Source organism: Myotis myotis, unplaced genomic scaffold, assembly GCF_014108235.1.
Source record: "Myotis myotis isolate mMyoMyo1 unplaced genomic scaffold, mMyoMyo1.p scaffold_m19_p_16, whole genome shotgun sequence".
In the NCBI taxonomy this organism is placed as follows: domain Eukaryota; kingdom Metazoa; phylum Chordata; class Mammalia; order Chiroptera; family Vespertilionidae; genus Myotis; species Myotis myotis.
In genome coordinates, this window is record NW_023416320.1 from 167,202 (window position 1) to 183,940 (window position 16,739).

Genomic DNA, 16,739 nt, shown 5'->3' on the forward strand with positions numbered 1-16,739 from the left:
CGCCTGCAGCAGCACAGGCCGGGCCCTCCCCTGGGGACCCTGCTGCCCAAAGCAGAAGCCAGGGCTGGGCCTGGGGGGCAGGACCCCGGTCCTCTGGGCACAGACAGCCCCCAGAGGTCCCTCCACCGCTGCCCTTTTCCGTTCGTCCTGCCTTCCCTCGGTGGCACTTTCTTTGGTTACCTCACCTAAGTATAATTTTCCCACTGATTTTTAGGGAGAGGGAGAGAGAGACACATCGATGGGTAGACTCCTGCATGCTCCCTGCCTGGGGCTGGGGATTGAACCTGCAACCCAGGTACGTGCCCTGGCCCAGAATCGAGCCCACGGCCCATCGGTGTGCGGGCTGACGCTCTAGCCACTGAGACAAAAGCCAGGGCTCTGGCACTGCTTAACTTGCAGCTGTGTGCCCCTGTGCCTCCTGCCCACCCGCAGGCATCTCTCTGTCGTCTACCCGTCCAGGAGCCAGGCCCTGCCCCAGGGTCAGGCAGAACTGCAGGGGCAGGAGGCCCCCAACCCCGACCCCGTAGCCCTGGGACCCGCCGCCCGTCCTGCCTTCTGGTGTCTCCCTGTAGCTGCCCAGATGCCCGCTCTGCTCCCCTCCCCCCCCCCCCCCCCCCCGCGTCATCAGAAGCACACAGCTTGTCTGGCTTCACAGAGTGGATGACAAAGGGACCACAGACCCAACCCGACAAGCTCAGGGGGCCAGTGTGGTGGGCCCTCCACACTCAGACCGAAGGGAGCCCCAACTAGGAGTGGGGCCTGGTGGGCGTCGCGTGGCTTCCCTGCGGTCGGCTCCACCTGCAGCGAGTCTCTCCTGCGCTTTGCGTCCAGGAGGACACATCTTTGGGGTGTCAGAGGGACCGTCCTCTCCGGGCCCTCAGGGTCACCCCGCACCAGGGCGGGGGCCGCAGAGCCCACTGCTGTCTTGTTCTCCGAATCCTGTCTGTACGCTGTAAACGTTAAAAGTGAACCACACTACCCTTCCCACCAACATTAAAGAAGTACATTTTTTAAAGTAATGTTTTCATTTTACTTTTAAATGTTTTTTATTGATTTCAGTGAGGAAGGGAGAGGGAGCGAGGGACAGAAACATCAGTGATGAGAGAGTCATTGATTGGCTGCCTCCTGCAGGCCCCCACCTGGGGATGGAGCCCACAACCCAGGCGTGTGCCCCGACCGGGAATCCAACCGTGACCTCCCGGCTCATAAGATGACGTGCTCGGCCACTGAGCCCCCGCCGGCCGGCCTCCCGAGCACGTCCATCGGATCCCAGCGGTTTCCCGTTGCTCTCTCCCGCCTCCCTGGTGACCGCCTGGCCTCCCCTGGGATTCTGGTGTGTGGCCTACGCTGCACTCTCCTGCGCATTTTCTCTCGAGGCCTCGCTTCCTGGCAGTTGCCGCCAGTTTGGCTCAAAGAAACTCTTACCAGCTCTCTGCAGGGCGGGCGTTTCCCAGTTCACAGCCTCACAGCAGGCGGGGACACAGCTGGGGGAGGGGGTCAAAGCGGAGGGGACACAGCTGGGGGAGGGGGGATCACAGCGGGAGGGGTCACAGCTGGGGGAGGGGGATCACAGCGGGAGGGGTCACAGCTGGGGGAGGGGGGTCACAGCGGGAGGGGTCACAGCTGGGGGAGGGGGGTCACAGCGGAGGGGACACAGCTGGGGGAGGGGTCACAGCTGGGGAGGGAGGTCACAGCGGGAGGGGACACAGCTGGGGAGGGGTCACAGCGAGGGGACACAGCTGGGGGAGGGGACACAGCTGGGGGAGGGGGGTCACAGCAGGAGGGGACACAGCTGGGGGAGGGGGGGTCACAGCGGGAGGGGACACAGCTGGGGGAGGCCTCTCCCAATCTGATGGGGATGGAGTTTAGGTGCAGCTTCAGCGGCTCGCCCTGCCCCCTGCCCTCTGCTCTGCAGTCACCTCCTGGGGCTCCAGATTTTCTGTTCCCTCCATCCTTGGCCGATGTCCGAGCCCATGCAGCAGGTCTGGCTAGGGCAGTTCCCCAGCCTGGCTTCCTGCTCTTGCCACCAGTGGGCCACCCCGGGGGCGGGCAGGGTCTGCTGGGAACACCTGGCATTCCACAGGAGGCCCTGGCCCACAGACCCGTGTGACCTCCTGGGCTGCCGCCCGGTCCCTCGCTGCTGGAGGTCCCCCCTCGGCCAGCTGGGCGCAGGCTTCCCCAGCTCCCTCAGCCTGAGCCCCTTCATTGCTGGGAGAAACTCACCACCCCGAGGCCCTACCCCAGGGGCAGGCTGCCAAGGCGTCCCCACCCTCGGCCTCCAGAGCAGGGGGTTGGGGGTTGGGGGGGAGGGAGGGGCTCGGCGGGCCTCCAGCTGTGGGGGGGGGCGGGGGGACACTGCCCGCCCCAGGACTGAGGACACCCGTGGGTGTTTGTCCCCGTCCTCCCTCTGGCAGAGCAGACTCAGTCCTCGAGGCGAGGCCAGAGGTCCCAGAGGGATGGTGGGGGACCCTGGGGGATCCCCGTGCGTCTTGGCGATGGGTGCATGTGGTGCCATGTTCACGAGGTGCCAGCAGACCGTCACACAGGGACAGAGCCGGCCTTCCCGGGGCCAACCCCACTCGCTGTCCCGGGAGACCCGCCAAGGGAGAGTCCAGGGTTCCAGTCCCTTCGGGCCCCAGTTTCCTCTGCCCAGCATGCCTCACTGCAGCAGGCTCAGCCCCGCCACACGGAGCCAGGAGCAACCAGGCGGCTGCCAGCCCAGGCCACTAAGTTTTGGGGTGCACTGGCACGCGGACGTCATGGCTGCTACCGGCGCTCGGGGCAGGAGCAGAAACCAGTGAGACTGCGGGGCTAGGTCTGGGCCGGGAGCAGGCGGCAGGAGAGAGGACAGGGCAGCCGTCGCGGCTGCGGAGGGCAGGCCCCGCCCGGCTCCTGTCTACCGGTGTGGGTGCAGAGCGCACGGAGCGAGCGTCGGGGTGACTGTCTTTGCCCGAGTGGACGGAAAGGGGGGCTGTCAGCCTCCGCGGTGTGTGAAGCCCTCAGAATGGGGCGGCCGCCCCGGGGGTGGGTGTGGACAGTCCAGGGTGGGCCCGGCGGGTCAGGAGTCCGCAGGAGGCAGGAGGCAGGAGCACCAGGGGGTGGGGCGGGGCGGGTCCTGGGAGCCGAGGGAGGAGATGGGGCGGAGGGGCCAAAGCCTGTCTCAGGTCCCGTCCGCCGGACGAAGGACTGTGAGCGCGGGGTCAGCAACACACACTGAGTAGCTCACGCTCCGGGGCCGCGTCCGAAAGGAGTCTCCGGAGCTAAAACCAAGGAGGCGCAGGGCGTGCGCCCCCGGGAGGGAGGCTCCCCGGGAGAAGCGTTCCCTCCCTTTTGCAGGCGGGGGCGTCTGCACTCCTCGGCCGTGGCCCCTTCCCTCCCCGACCAGGCGCACTGCAGCCCGAGTCTGTCCTCGTGTCTCCCTTCTCCCCTGGCTTCCTTGTCACACTGTCGTCCGCCCACCGGGACCCTGTGACGACCCGGGCCCTCCCTGATGTCAGGGCACCGTCCCCATCTCCAGAGCCCGAACGGAATCGCACCTGCCAAGTCCCGGTTGCCATGTGAGGGGACTGTTCACAGGTTCTGGGGATCAGGATGTGGACAGCGGGCTGGGGGGCATGGGTTCCACATGCAGATTAGCCACCCCTCCCAAGGCCGCCCAAAGTTCCAGCTCAGGACAGCACCAACTCAGGTCCAAATCGCATCCAAGTCCTGCCCGCTCGCTCAAAAGCCTCAAATCTCATCATAGAAATCACCAACATCGGGTTCGGATGAGGCTCAGGCTAAGCAAGAGGCTGGGTGGGAAGGACACAGCGTGGCCACTGGATGTGGCTAAGGGAGGGGCTCAGAGACTGCCCGTCAAAGGCTGCCCTGGTCTGGGGGTGGGGGGTGGGAGCTGGGGTGGAGGGGGCACTGAGCCCTGTCCGCCTGGGGCAGACCCTGGCCCAGGACTGCGAGGGCCCCGCTCATCACGAAACCCAAGGCGCAGTCACCCCGCGCCCATGCCACAGACGGACAAGTCGAGGCGCACCATGGAGGTCACCCTGGATGCCTGGCTTCCATCTGCAAGCCCACTGCCTCCTGCGGAGCCACCGAGACGCGGGTCCTCCGGGGTGCCTAGAGCGTCCCGGAAGTGATGAGCGGAGGGGCGCGGCCCGGCGGAGGGCGGGGCGCCGGTACATCCGGCGGCGGCGGCGGCCCGGCGCCGGCAGGTGAGTGGGGCGGGCCTGGGGAGCGCGGGCGCCCTGTGGTCTCTGATCCCCTCCCGCCCAGCAGCGCTCCCGGGAGCCGCACCCCGGTTCGGGCCGAGCCCCTCCGCCTCCCGCCCCACGGGGACCGGGCCGAGCTGCCCGCCCCGAGCCATCCCTGCAGCCCCCGCCCGGAGCCTGGCGGCGCCCGCTCCCGACCCGGGGGCTCCGCCTGCAGAGGACACCGGCCACTGCCCCCGGAGTCGCCCTCCCTTCCCCCGAGGAAGCCGCCTGCGCCTTGACTTTCTGTTTCCCCTTTGGGTTTGCCCTTGCCCCACGCGTGGCCCCGGGATAGAAACGCCTCACACCCGCCTCGAGTGGCCCGCGCGGCTCCCCGCCCCGGGGTCCCTCGCCCTGTGGTCCGCGCGGAGGGGCTGTGTTTGCACCCACCGATCTCCCTGCAGGATGTGCACCCCGATGTTTCCGTCCCTTACCCTCCCCACCCCATCCTTCTTGCCCCCAAGACTTCCTCCATCTCTCTCGGTTTCCAGAACACTTCTTTATGTTTTTTATTGATTTCAGCGAGGAAGGGAGAGGGAGAGAGAGAAACATCAGTGATGAGAATCGTGGATCGGCTGCCTCCTGCAGGATCCCCAAACCCCGGCATGTGCCCTGACCAGGAATCCAACGGTGACCTCCTGGTTCATAGGCCAGTTCTCAACCCCTGAGCCAGCAGCTGGGCCAGAACACTGCCTCCCTGATGGTGCCCTCTGCCCCCACAGACCGCCGCTCGCCCCCAAGCTCTGTGAGGACAGGGAGGGGCCCATGTGGATAAGGGGCCCCCTCTCGCTCTCCTGCCCCTTTGGTCTGTTGTTCCTCCGGCACAAGAGGATCACAGGTTTGCGGCTCTGGGTGCCCCGTGGCCTGGGTGGCGGTGCTTCCTTGGAGGGGGCGAGCCGGAAGCCGCGTGGTTTCTCCTGCCGTGCCCTGGCACTGCCTGGTGTAAGACGTTTCCGGGGCACTACCTGAAGTCCACCTTGAAAGCGGGCTTCTGCCTCAGGAGACGGATCCCCGTGTTTGCAGCTGTCACGTGTCGCCCTGCGCACACCTGCATGTCAGGCGTGAGGCGTCGTCCCTCGTGAACGGGTTCCTGGCGCTGAGCCTCCAGAACACCTTTTCCGGGCGCCCCAGCCCTTCCTGTGGGGTCCCCTTTCCTCCTGGTTTCCTGTTAAGCATCTCCCTGAGTGGGTAATGGCCTCTCCTTCCCTCTGCTCCCCACAGGGCCACACAGCACAGCGAGCCCTGGAGAGAGCGCCTGGACGCCTGGCCCCCTGGCCCCGCAGCGCAGCCTCTGCGAGCCGCAGCCGGCTCCCCGGGCCCCTCTGCTCCGGCCTGGGGCTGGGGGGAGAAGCTGCCTCCATCCCGCAGAGGAGGCCGCGGGCTTCAGCAGCGCGGAGACGCATGGGGGCCGCGTGTCGAGAATTCCAGGAGCTGCCACGTGGCCAGGAGTGGAAGGCGGGGGAGCGCTGAGGCTCGAGGCTGCTGGACCCAGAGGGAGGCAGGAGGCAGAAGGAGGATCGGCAGACCGGCAGGCAGAGGCAGGGAGACGAGAAAGTGAGGGGCACGGAGAAGGGGGAGGGGAGGCCTCCAGCAGGGGTGCCTGTCCCCCGTCCGTCTGCCCGTGTCTGCCTCCGGGACGAGCCTCCCTCCACATGGCCTCCAGGCAGGCTGCCGGCAGGGGCCCCGGGGAGAAGCGCAAGAGGGTGGTGCTGACCCTGAAGGAGAAGATGGACGTGTGCGCGCGGCTGGAGAAGGGCGAGAGCCGGAAGGCGCTGATGCAGGAGTACAACGTGGGGATGTCCACGCTCTACGACATCAGGGCCCACAAGGCGCAGCTGCTGCGCTTCTTCGCCAGCTCCGCCTGCAACAAGGCGCTGGAGCGGCGCCGCACGCTGCACACGCCCAAGCTGGAGCACCTGGACCGGGCGCTGTACGACTGGTTCCTGGGCCGGCGTGCCGAGGGCGTGCCCGTGTCGGGCCCCATGCTCGTCGAGAAGGCCAAGGACTTCTACGCGCAGATGCAGCTCACCGAGCCCTGCGTGTTCTCCGGGGGGTGGCTGTGGCGGTTCAAGGCCAGGCACGGCATCAAGAAGCTGGACGCGGCCGGGGAGAAGCAGGTGGCCGACCGCCACGCGGCCGAGCGGTTCTGTGGGTTTTTCCGGAGCCTGACGGTGGAGCACGGCCTGACGCCGGAGCAGGTGTACAACGCCGACGAGACCGGCCTCTTCTGGCAGTGCCTGCCCGGTCCCACCGCCGAGGGCGGGCCGGCGCCCGGCGGCAGGCAGAGCCGGGACAGGCTGACGGTCCTCATGTGCGCCAACGCCACGGGCTCCCACAAGATCAAGCCCCTGGTGATCGGGAAGGGCAGCGGCCCGCGGGCGCCCAGGGGCATCCAGCACCTGCCCGTGGCCTACCGGGCGCACGGGAACGCGTGGGCGGGCCGGGCCGTGCTGGCCGACTGGTTCCACCACATCTTCGTGCCCGCGGCGAGGGAGCACTTCCGAGCCCTGGGGCTGCCCGAGGACAGCAAGGCTGTGCTGCTGCTGGACGGCTCCCGGGCCCACCCGCAGGAGTCCGAGCTGGTGGCCGGGAGCATCTTCACCATCTTCCTGCCGGCCAGCGCGGCCGCCCTCCTCCAGCCCATGGACCAGGGCATTCGGCGGAGCTTCATGAGGAACTTCATCAACCCCCCGGGGGCGCTGCCCGGCTTCCACCCGCGCTACGGGGTGAGCGACGCCATCTGCAGTGTGGCCTGCGCCTGGGACGCCGTGCCCGCCGCCGTCTTCAGCCGCGCCTGGGGGCGGCTGTGGCCCGGGGCGGCCGCGCTGGCCAACGGCTCATCTTCCGAGGACGAGCCCGAGCGCCCGGGAGCCAGGCCTCACGACCAGACCTTCGCACACGTCCTGGAGCTCGGGGGCGAGGCCCTGTCGCGGATGAGCAGCAGGCTTCAGGGCAGCGCGGCCGCGGGGCAGGAGGCCGGAGCGGGGCGTCCGGCCGAGGGTCCCCCGGAGCAGGCGGAGAAGGGTGGGGGCTCCCAGGCGGCCGGGGAGAGCGAGGAGGCGACCTGGGAGCAGGCGGCCGCGGCCTTCGACACGGTGCTGCGCTTCGCCGAGGGGCAGCCTTGCTTCACGGCGCAGGAGCTGGGGCAGCTGCGGGCCCTGCGCTCCGTGTTCCTGCGGCGGCAGCAGCAGGGGCGGTGGCGGCGCCCACCCCTCAGGGCCGTGGTCAAGCTCGAGGGCCCCCGGGAGCGCACAGGGGGCTGCGCCGCCTCGGCCTGCGCGCCGTGCCCTGCGGGCGAGAACTGACGGTCCCCGGCCGCCTGCTGCCTGGTGCCGCCGGCAGGAGCTGTCCCTGGGGAGTGGGTGCTGGGGCGCGGCCCCTCACACTCAGTTACCTGCGTTCCGGTCACGCCCCGTGAACGTGAGGAGCTCAGCCTCCCGGGGCTGACCCTTGCTCTGACCCAGCGCAGAGCTGTCTGTCTGACCCGCCGAGCGTGGAGAGGGGAACGCCGGCCCTCAGGCCACCATGGCTGCGCTGCTGTCCCTCAGGTGGGCTGCTGGCTGGTGGCCGTGCCTGTCGCCAGCAGAGCCTGCCTGTGGCTGGGGTGGCAGCCTGCTTGCCGCCCCGCTGGAGGCTGGTCTCCCGCCGTGGCCGCGTCTTTCCTGAAAGAATCTCCATGCTTCCGGCACTCACCCGCCCCCGCCTTGGACTGGACCCCGAGATGCGGGCCACACGCTGATGGACGCGGTGGAACGTGCCGTTCCGAGCGCCTTCCCTGCTGGGCCCGCCCCCACCTTCCCTGTTGTCCCCTCGTCCCACCTTCCCCCTTCCCTTCGGCAGCCCGGGCAGCCTGGGCCGGGCCTCACTTCACTGCTCAGCCCTCTGCCCTCCCTGGTGCCACCTCGTCTCCTTTCATCCCTCTCCCTGCCCCTCCCTCGCCCAGCCCTGCGCACCGACCGTCTGTCCCTCTGGGGGGCCACGGCAGAGCCGCCCACGCAGGGCCTGGCCGCCGAGGGTGCTGGCCGAGCGGAAAGCTGCGTCCGCCCTCAGGGGACAGGCGCTCAGAGGAAGCCGCACGGGATGCTGCAGCCTCTGCTTGGCGGCCGGGTGGGCGCGGCGGCGTCTCCCACTGGCCTGCTGGCCACGCGTGGCTGCCGCCTGCTCCTCAGTGTCCGCGTTCGTGTCCCCTGTCAGCTGAGGATGGCACAGGCGGGACCGGGCTGTGGCCCTGCCCTGGCGGGGCGGGCGGGGCCTCCCGCGGGCACAGGGCTCCACGTGGGGGCGGAGCAGTCCGGGTGGAGGCCGTGGCTGCCCCACATGGAATGTGCTCGGCGCCCGAGCCGTCCACGCACCGTGGCCAAAGCCGCGACGTTCACATTCCGGGTGTTTTACCCCAATAGACAGCGAGGCCGAGGGCGGCGATGGGACTGGTGACTGGGCTGGGGGCCTGCAGAGCCTCAGCCTCCGGGGCTGGTCGGGGGGGCAGCTGGCCCCGTGTTGTCCCCTCGTCCCCCCTTCCCCCCTCACCGGGGCAGACCCAGCCGCCGCCGCCTGGGAATCGGGGAGGGGGCGGGCGGGCAGGGAGGGGGGCTCAGCCTGCCCATCGCCCACCGGTCCTCAGCACCCACTCAGTGCCAGGCGTTGCCAGGTCCCCGTGCCCAGCCTGCGTGGTGGGGCCAGGCCCGGCTGGAGCAGGACGAGGCCTAGTGAGGGGCAGGGCCAAGGGCCTGTGTCCGGCCGGCTGGGGGCAGGGGGTCCGGAGCAGCCTCTGACCCACCCGTCCTGTCCCCTCTCCACATTTATTGCCCCACCCCTGCCCCCCAGAGGCCTCACTGGCCACTCCAGGGCAGCCGCACCCTGACCCCGCGAGCTCAGCCGCCTGCTGGTGGCGGGTTCGGTCTCGCTGGAGGCCGCCCCCCAGGCCCAGGGACCCGGAGGCCTGCGGGCATCAGCCTCCCTACCCGTGGAAAGGATGAGTGTCAGCCACTCAGGGCCTTGGAGCCCGGCATCGGCGACCCTGACGTTTTAGGGAGAGAGGTGCCTGGCTGTGGTCTCTAAGCCGCTGCCTCACAGACACCTGGCTGGAGATGTGGGGGGAGGGGCGGAAGGTGGGGGCCGCCCTCTCCCTCTCCCCACTGTGTGTCCCCAGAGTCGCTCCTGGGCTGGGCAGGTGCGTCAGGGCCCGGCGGGTGGGTCGGCATGAGGGTGGGTCGGGATGACGCGGGCCTGACGTGCTTTCCTCCCAGACAAAGGCCTCCGCTGCTGGGGGGCCCAGATCCCGGAGGTGAGTCAGCGCCGGAGGGAGGGCCGGTGAGCAGTGAGCAGCCCCTCCTGGCAGCCCCTCCTGTCACTCGGGACAGCCCCAGGGAGGAGGGGGGCAGGGAGGGACGAGGAGGGGAGGGGAGGAGAAGCTGGACCCAGGCACCTGGAGAGGGAGGCCAGGCCCCCAGGACTCACCGCAGGCCCCTGAGCTGCCGCGGGGTCTGCTGGGCGTGGTGGCCGGGATTGCTGTGGGGGGCAGCCCTCAGACCAGAGGGCCTGACTCTCTGATGGGGAGGAGCTGAGCGGCCGCCAGCGTGGGGGGCAGCAGGTACCCGCCGCCCTGGCAGGCGACCGGCACCGGGTCCCAGGCCCCGCGAGGTGGTTGGAGCTGCCAGCTGTGGAGGGGGCGGCGGCGGCCACCAGGCCCTCCAGGGGGTCCGCGCGGGAGAACAAGGACAGACTGACGGCCCGAGTGGCGGGGTCTGAGGGGCCTGCAGGCACATCTCGGAGTCGGAGGATGTCCTGTGTCAGGGACATGGAGCCGCTCGGGTGGACAGGAAGGGGTGGGTGGCTCGGGCCGGCGTGGTCCCCAGTGCCCCCGCCCTCCGGCCAGCCCGCCTGTGCCACACGCTGGCCAGGGGCCGCGGGCTGTCCTCCTCGGAGCCCATGAGGGCGGGGCGGCCTCACCCCATGTGGTTGCCGTCCGTCCGCAGCAGGCTGCCTGGGTTCTCCAGCTGAGGGCCTAGTGCAGCCGAGGCATCTGACGGTTCCAGTGAGGTGGAACCTTCTAGAGACTCGAGGACGGGATAGTCCGGACCCCTGGGCACTCCGTGGGGCCCCTCCGTGGGCTGGGCCAGGGGCACTTCCAGCCTCAGGACAGAGAAATAAATGTTTAAGCCCGAAGCCTGTGGTGTTTTGTTGTGGCGCCTGAGCAGCTGGGACAATGGGGAGGGTGCAGGGGGTGATGGGGGTGATGGGGGAGAGGGTGGTGATGGGGGTGGGGGGTGATGGGGGTGATGGGGGAGGGGGTGGTGATGGGGGTGGGGGGGTGATGGGGGTGGTGGGGTGATGGGGGTGGAGGTGGTGATGGGGGTGATGGGGGTGATGGGGGTGGGGGTGGTGATGGGGGTGCAGGGGGTGATGGGGGTGGGGGTGGTGTGATGGGGGTGGTGTGATGGCAGTGAAAGTGGAGGTGATGGTGATGGGGTGATAGTGGTGAAGGTGCAGGTGATGGTGGCGATGAGGGGGTGGGGGTGGTGATGGGGGGGTGGCTGTGACAATGGTATGACTGCTTGTACGAGGGACACTTGGAACTCAGGGCAGGTCCTGGACCGTGGGCAGTGGATCTCCTATCAGCGCCTCCTGCTGGGGACCTGCTGGGTTAGGGACCTGCCACTCCCCCCACGGGGTCTGGGAGCCCAGGCTGTCCTGGAGCCCCGCCCCCTGTGTGGGATCGCCTCCTGCCCCCCCCCACCCCCCACCAGCCGGGCCCCCCGCAGACACGAGTCCCCGGGCCTCCTGGGGGCCTTGTATTTGTGTGTAGAAACGCCGGGTCCGCTGGGCCCAGGGAGTGTGGTCTCCCCGGGTGGTGGCTGGGCTGTGACCCGAGGGCCATTGCCACTTGACCCAGCAGAGGCCGAGGAGTCCGGGGTGGCCGCGCCCCAAGCCGCTCCTGCCACAAATGACCAGTCCCTCGGCTGATGGATGTGCCCTGGCGATGGCCCTCTGGCTGGGGTCGGGGGGAGGAGGGCCTGGCCGCTGGCTGGGAGGGCAGCGACCAGGGACCCACAACCCCGCGTCCACCCTGCTTCCAGGGCGGGGAGTCAGGGCCGGAGGTCGTGGGCAGCCAGGGCAGGAGCCCAGGAGAGCGGCTGCCGCTGGACTAGGTGGCCCGAGACCCGTACAAGAGGGCGGGTGGGGAGGCAGCTGCGAAGGGCGGGTGACCAGGCCCAGCCCCGGGGAGGGAGGGAGTGGCCAGCGGTCAGACAGGTGGCCGGGCCGGGAGCCTGGGGGGGCCTGGGGCACAGAGGGAGGGAGGGCAAGCCCCGTGTCACCCCTGCTGCAGCCCTGCGCCCCTCAACGCACCCTGCAAGCCCCTGGTCCAGCTCCCTCCCTGGGGCCAGTCCGGAAGATGGTGGAGGAGCTCCAGGAGCTCCGCTGTCCTATCGACAGCCCGGCAGGCGCCCAGGCTCCCTCCGCGGGAATTCGGGGAGGCCAGGGGCCGCGGGCAGGGCTTGCAGCTCCGGGAGGCCTGTCCCCAGCAGACGCTCTGGTGAGTGGAGGGCAGGGAGGGTGGGGGACCCCGGCTTCGGGCGCCCCGGCCACCGCCATTCCCGTTTCCGGCGGGCGGGGCCCTGCAGGCACGGGCGCTGGGGCGGAGCCGCCTGCGTGGGGAAGCTCCGCGTCACAGCTATTCTCAGCCGAGCTCCTCTCTCCTTTTATGGCTCCGGAAGCCGCAGCCGCACGCGGGAGAGTTCATGGGAGGCGCCGGGACAGCGGGAAGGCGCCCACGCCCGTCCCTGGCACTGGGCTCCGGAGCCGCAGTTCCGGGGCGTCCGGCTGGGCCAGCTGGCAGCGAACCCCCACCCTGGCTGCGGGGCTGCCTCGCGTGGGGACCTGGCAGCAGGATCTGGGTCCCTGGGCACCAGGGGACGGGCACCCAGAGGGACAGGGGAAGGGGCAGCTGAGGCTCCAAACCCGGAGGCTCCTGGCGAGGCCTCGCCCCCTCCCTCACCTGATGGCCAGCCGGGCCCTGGCTCCTCGTCCCTGAACCCTAGGCAGCCCTCCCCCCAGCACCTGGCTCTCAGCTGGGAGCCTCCCCACCTGCTGCCCCTGTGGCCCCTGTGCCCCTCCAGGCCACAGACCCAGTGTCCCTGCCCAGCAGCCCGTCCCCTCCCGGCTCTGCCCCTGGAGACAGAACCCAGCTGCCCCCACACCCCACCAGCCAGACCCCTGCACGCAGCCCACCCCTGCTCACCCTTCAGCTGCCCAGCCCTTCCCGGGCTCCCGCCCCCACCGCGGTGGGATCCCCACCACCCGCTGCAGGGGTCTCTCTCCTGCCTGGGTCCGGTCCGAGGGGACCAGCCTGACCCATGAAGGCCGAGGGTGGCCCCTTGAAGAGCTTGGGCTGTGAGCGGAGGCTGGACGCGCTGCTGCTGGCGCGGCCCGTGTCCTCCAGGGCCTGCGTGGGCCGGTCTGCACACCCGCACCCACCTCGCCACGTCCCCGGGAACTGTTTGTTGACTGAAGGACCGACCACCTCACGGCTGAGCGGGCAGATGGTCGTGCGCCCTCCCCCTCCCGCCCGGCTCTGGCCTCCTTGCTGCGGGGCTCGGCCCTCCCTCGGCCTCAGTTTCCTCTCCCACAGGCTGAGGGGGGGGGGGGGCTTGGAGGACAGGCTCTCCACACCAGGCCTGCGGCTCTGCTCAGCCTCCTGGTCCGGGGGCGGGGACGCCTAAGGATGTGGGGAGCAGCTGGTGCCGCACCGGGTGCCAGGATCGCGGGAAAATACAGAACTTTCCTTGGAGGCTGGACCGGAAGGCGGGAGGCGGGAGGAGGGTCTGGATGTTGGGCCCAGAAGGAATGGCTGCCTGTTCAGGGACAGGACGCAGCACTCTCCCTGCCAAGCTGGGGAGGAAGCAGCGAGGGGGCTCAGAAAGGAAGTGTTCTCTCAGCTGGCACTGCCTCCCCATTCCCGTCCCCCCCCCCCCCCCCGCCCCGTCTCGGTCTTGGCCCATGGTCGGTGCCCTGCACGGAGGGTCTCTGAGGCCCCGGCAGGCGGAGGCGGCAGGAAGGGGCCACAGGCGGGACCCCACACACCCCCCTCCCAGGTCCCGGCACTGACACTGTGACAGGGACTGGGAGGGGCCAGCCCCTCCGCCTCAGGGACACGCGGCTCGGGCACTGTCGCCCCATTTCACAGGTGGAAAGTTGAGGCTCAGGTGACCTAACTAATGTCTCCCAACCAGAAATGGCTGGAGAAGGGCCGGGCCTCCGTCTGTCCCCTGACCCGCCTGGAGGCCTGCTCTGTGCCAGGCCCACTCTGTGCTCTAGCCACTCCACTGAGCCCAGTCACCCTGCCTGGGAGGCAGCGGGAGCAGGGGGGGCACAGGTCCTGCACTCGGGGACCCCTGGGCCGGGATGGAGGGGGGCTGCCCACCAGCAAATGCCGAGCCAGGCACTGGGCCTGCGGCGGGCTCCCTGTGGCAGACAGGCCGCCCGTCCATTCTGCCCTGATCCCACAGGCGTGGTGGCCATGGAATGAGGCCATCTGACCCGGATGGCCCCACAGGGTGGCCGGCAGAGACGTGGTTCGTGGTTCGTGGAGGGTGGGCTCCTGGATGACAGGCCCAGACCGGGTGGGAAGGGGCCGACTGCCAAGGCGGACCTTAGCCAGGGGGGAGTTTGGAAGCCACAGGAGAGGAGGCGGGTCCCCAGAGGGGGTGTGAGCCTGGGGGGGGGGGCTGGTCACAGGGCAGCCACGGGCAGGTAGGTGGTGTAGGTGGCAAGGTGGCGAGGCCCCAAGAAGCACAAGGCTCAGTGGGCTGGGCGCCCTGAGGCTGGGATGGAGGCCGAGCCTGAGATGAGCATCTTAGCACCTGGCTGTGGCCACCTGAGCCCCAGGGCAGCAGGCCAGGCCTGGAGGGTCTTAAGTGGGTCCCGCTGGGATCCTAGCATTGGGATCCCTGCCTGCCCTCCACCCCCCGCAGAGCCCCTCCCTCCCTAAGGCAAGGCCTGGGCAGTTGTCAGGCCGGGAGCCTCAGACCAGCTGGGCTCGGAGAGAAGAGGTTCCCAGGCCCTCCCCTCCTTGCACGTCCAGCTCTCCCTCCGCCTGCTCCTCCCCAGCCTGCCCCTCCTGCTCTGTGTGAGGCTGGGGGGGGGGGGGAGGTCTGCTCTCTGTGGGGGGAGGGCTGCACAGAGGGGCGGGCGGGCAGACCCCATCCCAGGCGGTGGAGCAGCCTGGAGGTGGAAGAACGCAGCCCCAGGCGCCAGTGCGGGGGGGGGGGGGGGTTTGCGGGGCCTCTGGGGCGATAATTGGGCCGTGATTACGTTCCCCAGCAAAGAGCCGCAGCCTGTCACCTGTCACTGCGGCCGCCAGTGCCGCCTCCGCGCAGGTTCTGCGGCATCGCCCCTCCCCTGGCCACGGAGGGACTGGCCTTGGAAGGGGGACACCAACTTAACCTTGAGCCCCGGCCCCACCCCCCAGGCTGGCTGCCCTACAAAGGTGACGGCTAACCCCGCGCCTGCCTTGGCTCCCCCTCCCCAGTCCCTGGCACCCTCCCCTCCCTGGTCCCCCAGGCCCTGGCTGGGCGCCGCTTCCTCCAGGAAGCCCTGCCAGCCCACTGCTGCCGTGGGTGGGGCAGGTGGAGGCTGGAGACCACTGTGGGTCCCGGGATCACGGAGCCACGCCCGGGCCCAGGCCACCCAGCTGGTCAGGGGACCTGGGCCCGAGTGCCGCCCGCCTCAGGGGCACAGGGACTTGGTACGCTGTGGAGGGGGCCAGCGGGTGACTCCTGGCCACCCGGGTGCTGGCTTTGGCACGTCCGCTGCACACGCGTGTGGTGTGCACAAGGGTGGGCGAGCGCGGTCCCTGCCCAGCCGGCTCAGGGGGCGCCTCCCCTAACCAGGGCCCTCAGGCAAGTCCGAGCTCACCTCAGAAGTGGGCACGGCTGCCCCTCCACCCAGGCTCCCGGGACCAGGCCCGCTGGCACCCCGGCCGCTCACCCCACAGACCTTGCACACCCAGGCCACGGCTGCCTCCTCCTCCGCTGCGGCTCCGGGAAACGCCTGGGGCTGCGGCGCGGGATCCCTGCTCTGGAAGCGCTGCCTGCCGCCCCCTCCTCTGCCCACCCACTCGCCTTTAATTAGAAATGCCAGGAGAGCCATTTTTGGGGAATTTTTGCCAGAAAGACTTTCCCCGTCCAAAGCAGGGGCGGAAGCTCAGATTGGCTGGGGTGGGGAGGAGGGCTCCCCGGGCTCGGGGAAGGGGCTGGGGGAGTGGGGACTCCAGTGTGGGCACCTGCAGGAGCTGTGTCCCCAATGAGTGACTCAGACAGAGGGGCTGGGTGAGGGGGTGGGGGTGAGTGTACTGGGGGGTGAGCGTGTACTGGGGGGTGAGCGTGTACTGGGGGTGAGTGTACTGGGGGGTGAGCGTGTACTGGGGGTGAGTGTACTGGGGGGTGAGCGTGTACTGGGGGGTGAGCGTGTACTGGGGGTGAGTGTACTGGGGGGTGAGCTTGTACTGGGGGTGAGTGTACTGGGGGGTGAGCGTGTACTGGGGGTTGAGCTTGTACTGGGGGTGAGCATGTACTGGGGGTTGAGTGTTCTGGGGGGATCCGTGTCTGTGGGGGATGCATGTCTGTGGGGGGATGGTGTCTGTGGGGGGATGCGTGTCTGTGGGGGATGCATGTCTGTGGGGGGATGGTGTCTGTGGGGGATGCATGGGGAGGGATGACTGGGGGATGAGTGTGCAGTGTGTGGGGTGGGAGAGGGAGAGGGACATGCAGTGGGGCTCAGCTCTCCTCACCGGCACTGGGGTGTCCATGCCCTGGCTGTGAGCCATGGTGCGTGTGGCCTTGCCCAGGTGACAGGCGGGGACCTGGGACCCAGGCCCTCCTCCACGGGGTTACCCGGGAAGGACGTCCCTGCACTGTTGCCAGGGAGGCCTGGGAATCGCAGCTTCCGGAGCCCCAGGCCTTATATGGCGCTCTCTCGGCTGGCTGGGCTGTGCTGCTGCAAAAGGCTGGCTCCCTCGCCCGCCCCTCCTCTCCCTCCCTCCTCCCGCTCCCTCCTCCCTCTCCCTCTCCAGCCTCTTGGAGCTTCTGACCAGGTTTCCCCCTGGCCTGGGGGTTCAGGGCCCAGCCCCCTGCAGCGGGCGGCAGATCCTCCATCCCCTCCCCACCCTACCCCACCCCTCCCGCAGGCTTCCAGATTGGGGGACACTTCTTGGGGAAATCTCAGGCCTCACCGCAGCCTGGGAGTGGGCCAGCACCTGCCAGGCTGTCTCACACCCACACCTATGCCAGGGGCGGGCAGAGCCCAGGCCTGGGCGCAGGTCCCACCCCAGCGGGGAGGACCCCCAGGGCAGGGGCGGGCAGGGGCTCCAGGCCTGACCCCTGGGAGTGTGCGTGCGCCTGGCTGGGCACCCGGAGGCTCCCTGAAACCTTCAGCTCCAGGGGAGGAGGGTCTGAGTGGGGAGGGGGGGCGGTTGTCAGGGTTCATCTGCGGCCGAAC

General features: G+C 69.6%; 1 protein-coding gene across 1 annotated transcript; it reads left to right on the forward strand.

Moving 5' to 3' along the window:
* The first annotated feature begins 4,155 nt into the window (after positions 1 to 4,155).
* JRK (Jrk helix-turn-helix protein) lies at positions 4,156 to 10,409 on the forward strand. The gene is made up of 2 exons (XM_036337574.1): positions 4,156 to 4,208; positions 5,466 to 10,409. The coding sequence occupies exon 2, from the start codon at positions 5,897 to 5,899 to the stop codon at positions 7,547 to 7,549; it is 1,653 nt and encodes a 550-aa protein (XP_036193467.1). The 5' UTR covers positions 4,156 to 4,208; positions 5,466 to 5,896; the 3' UTR covers positions 7,550 to 10,409.
* The last annotated feature ends 6,330 nt before the right edge of the window (positions 10,410 to 16,739 follow it).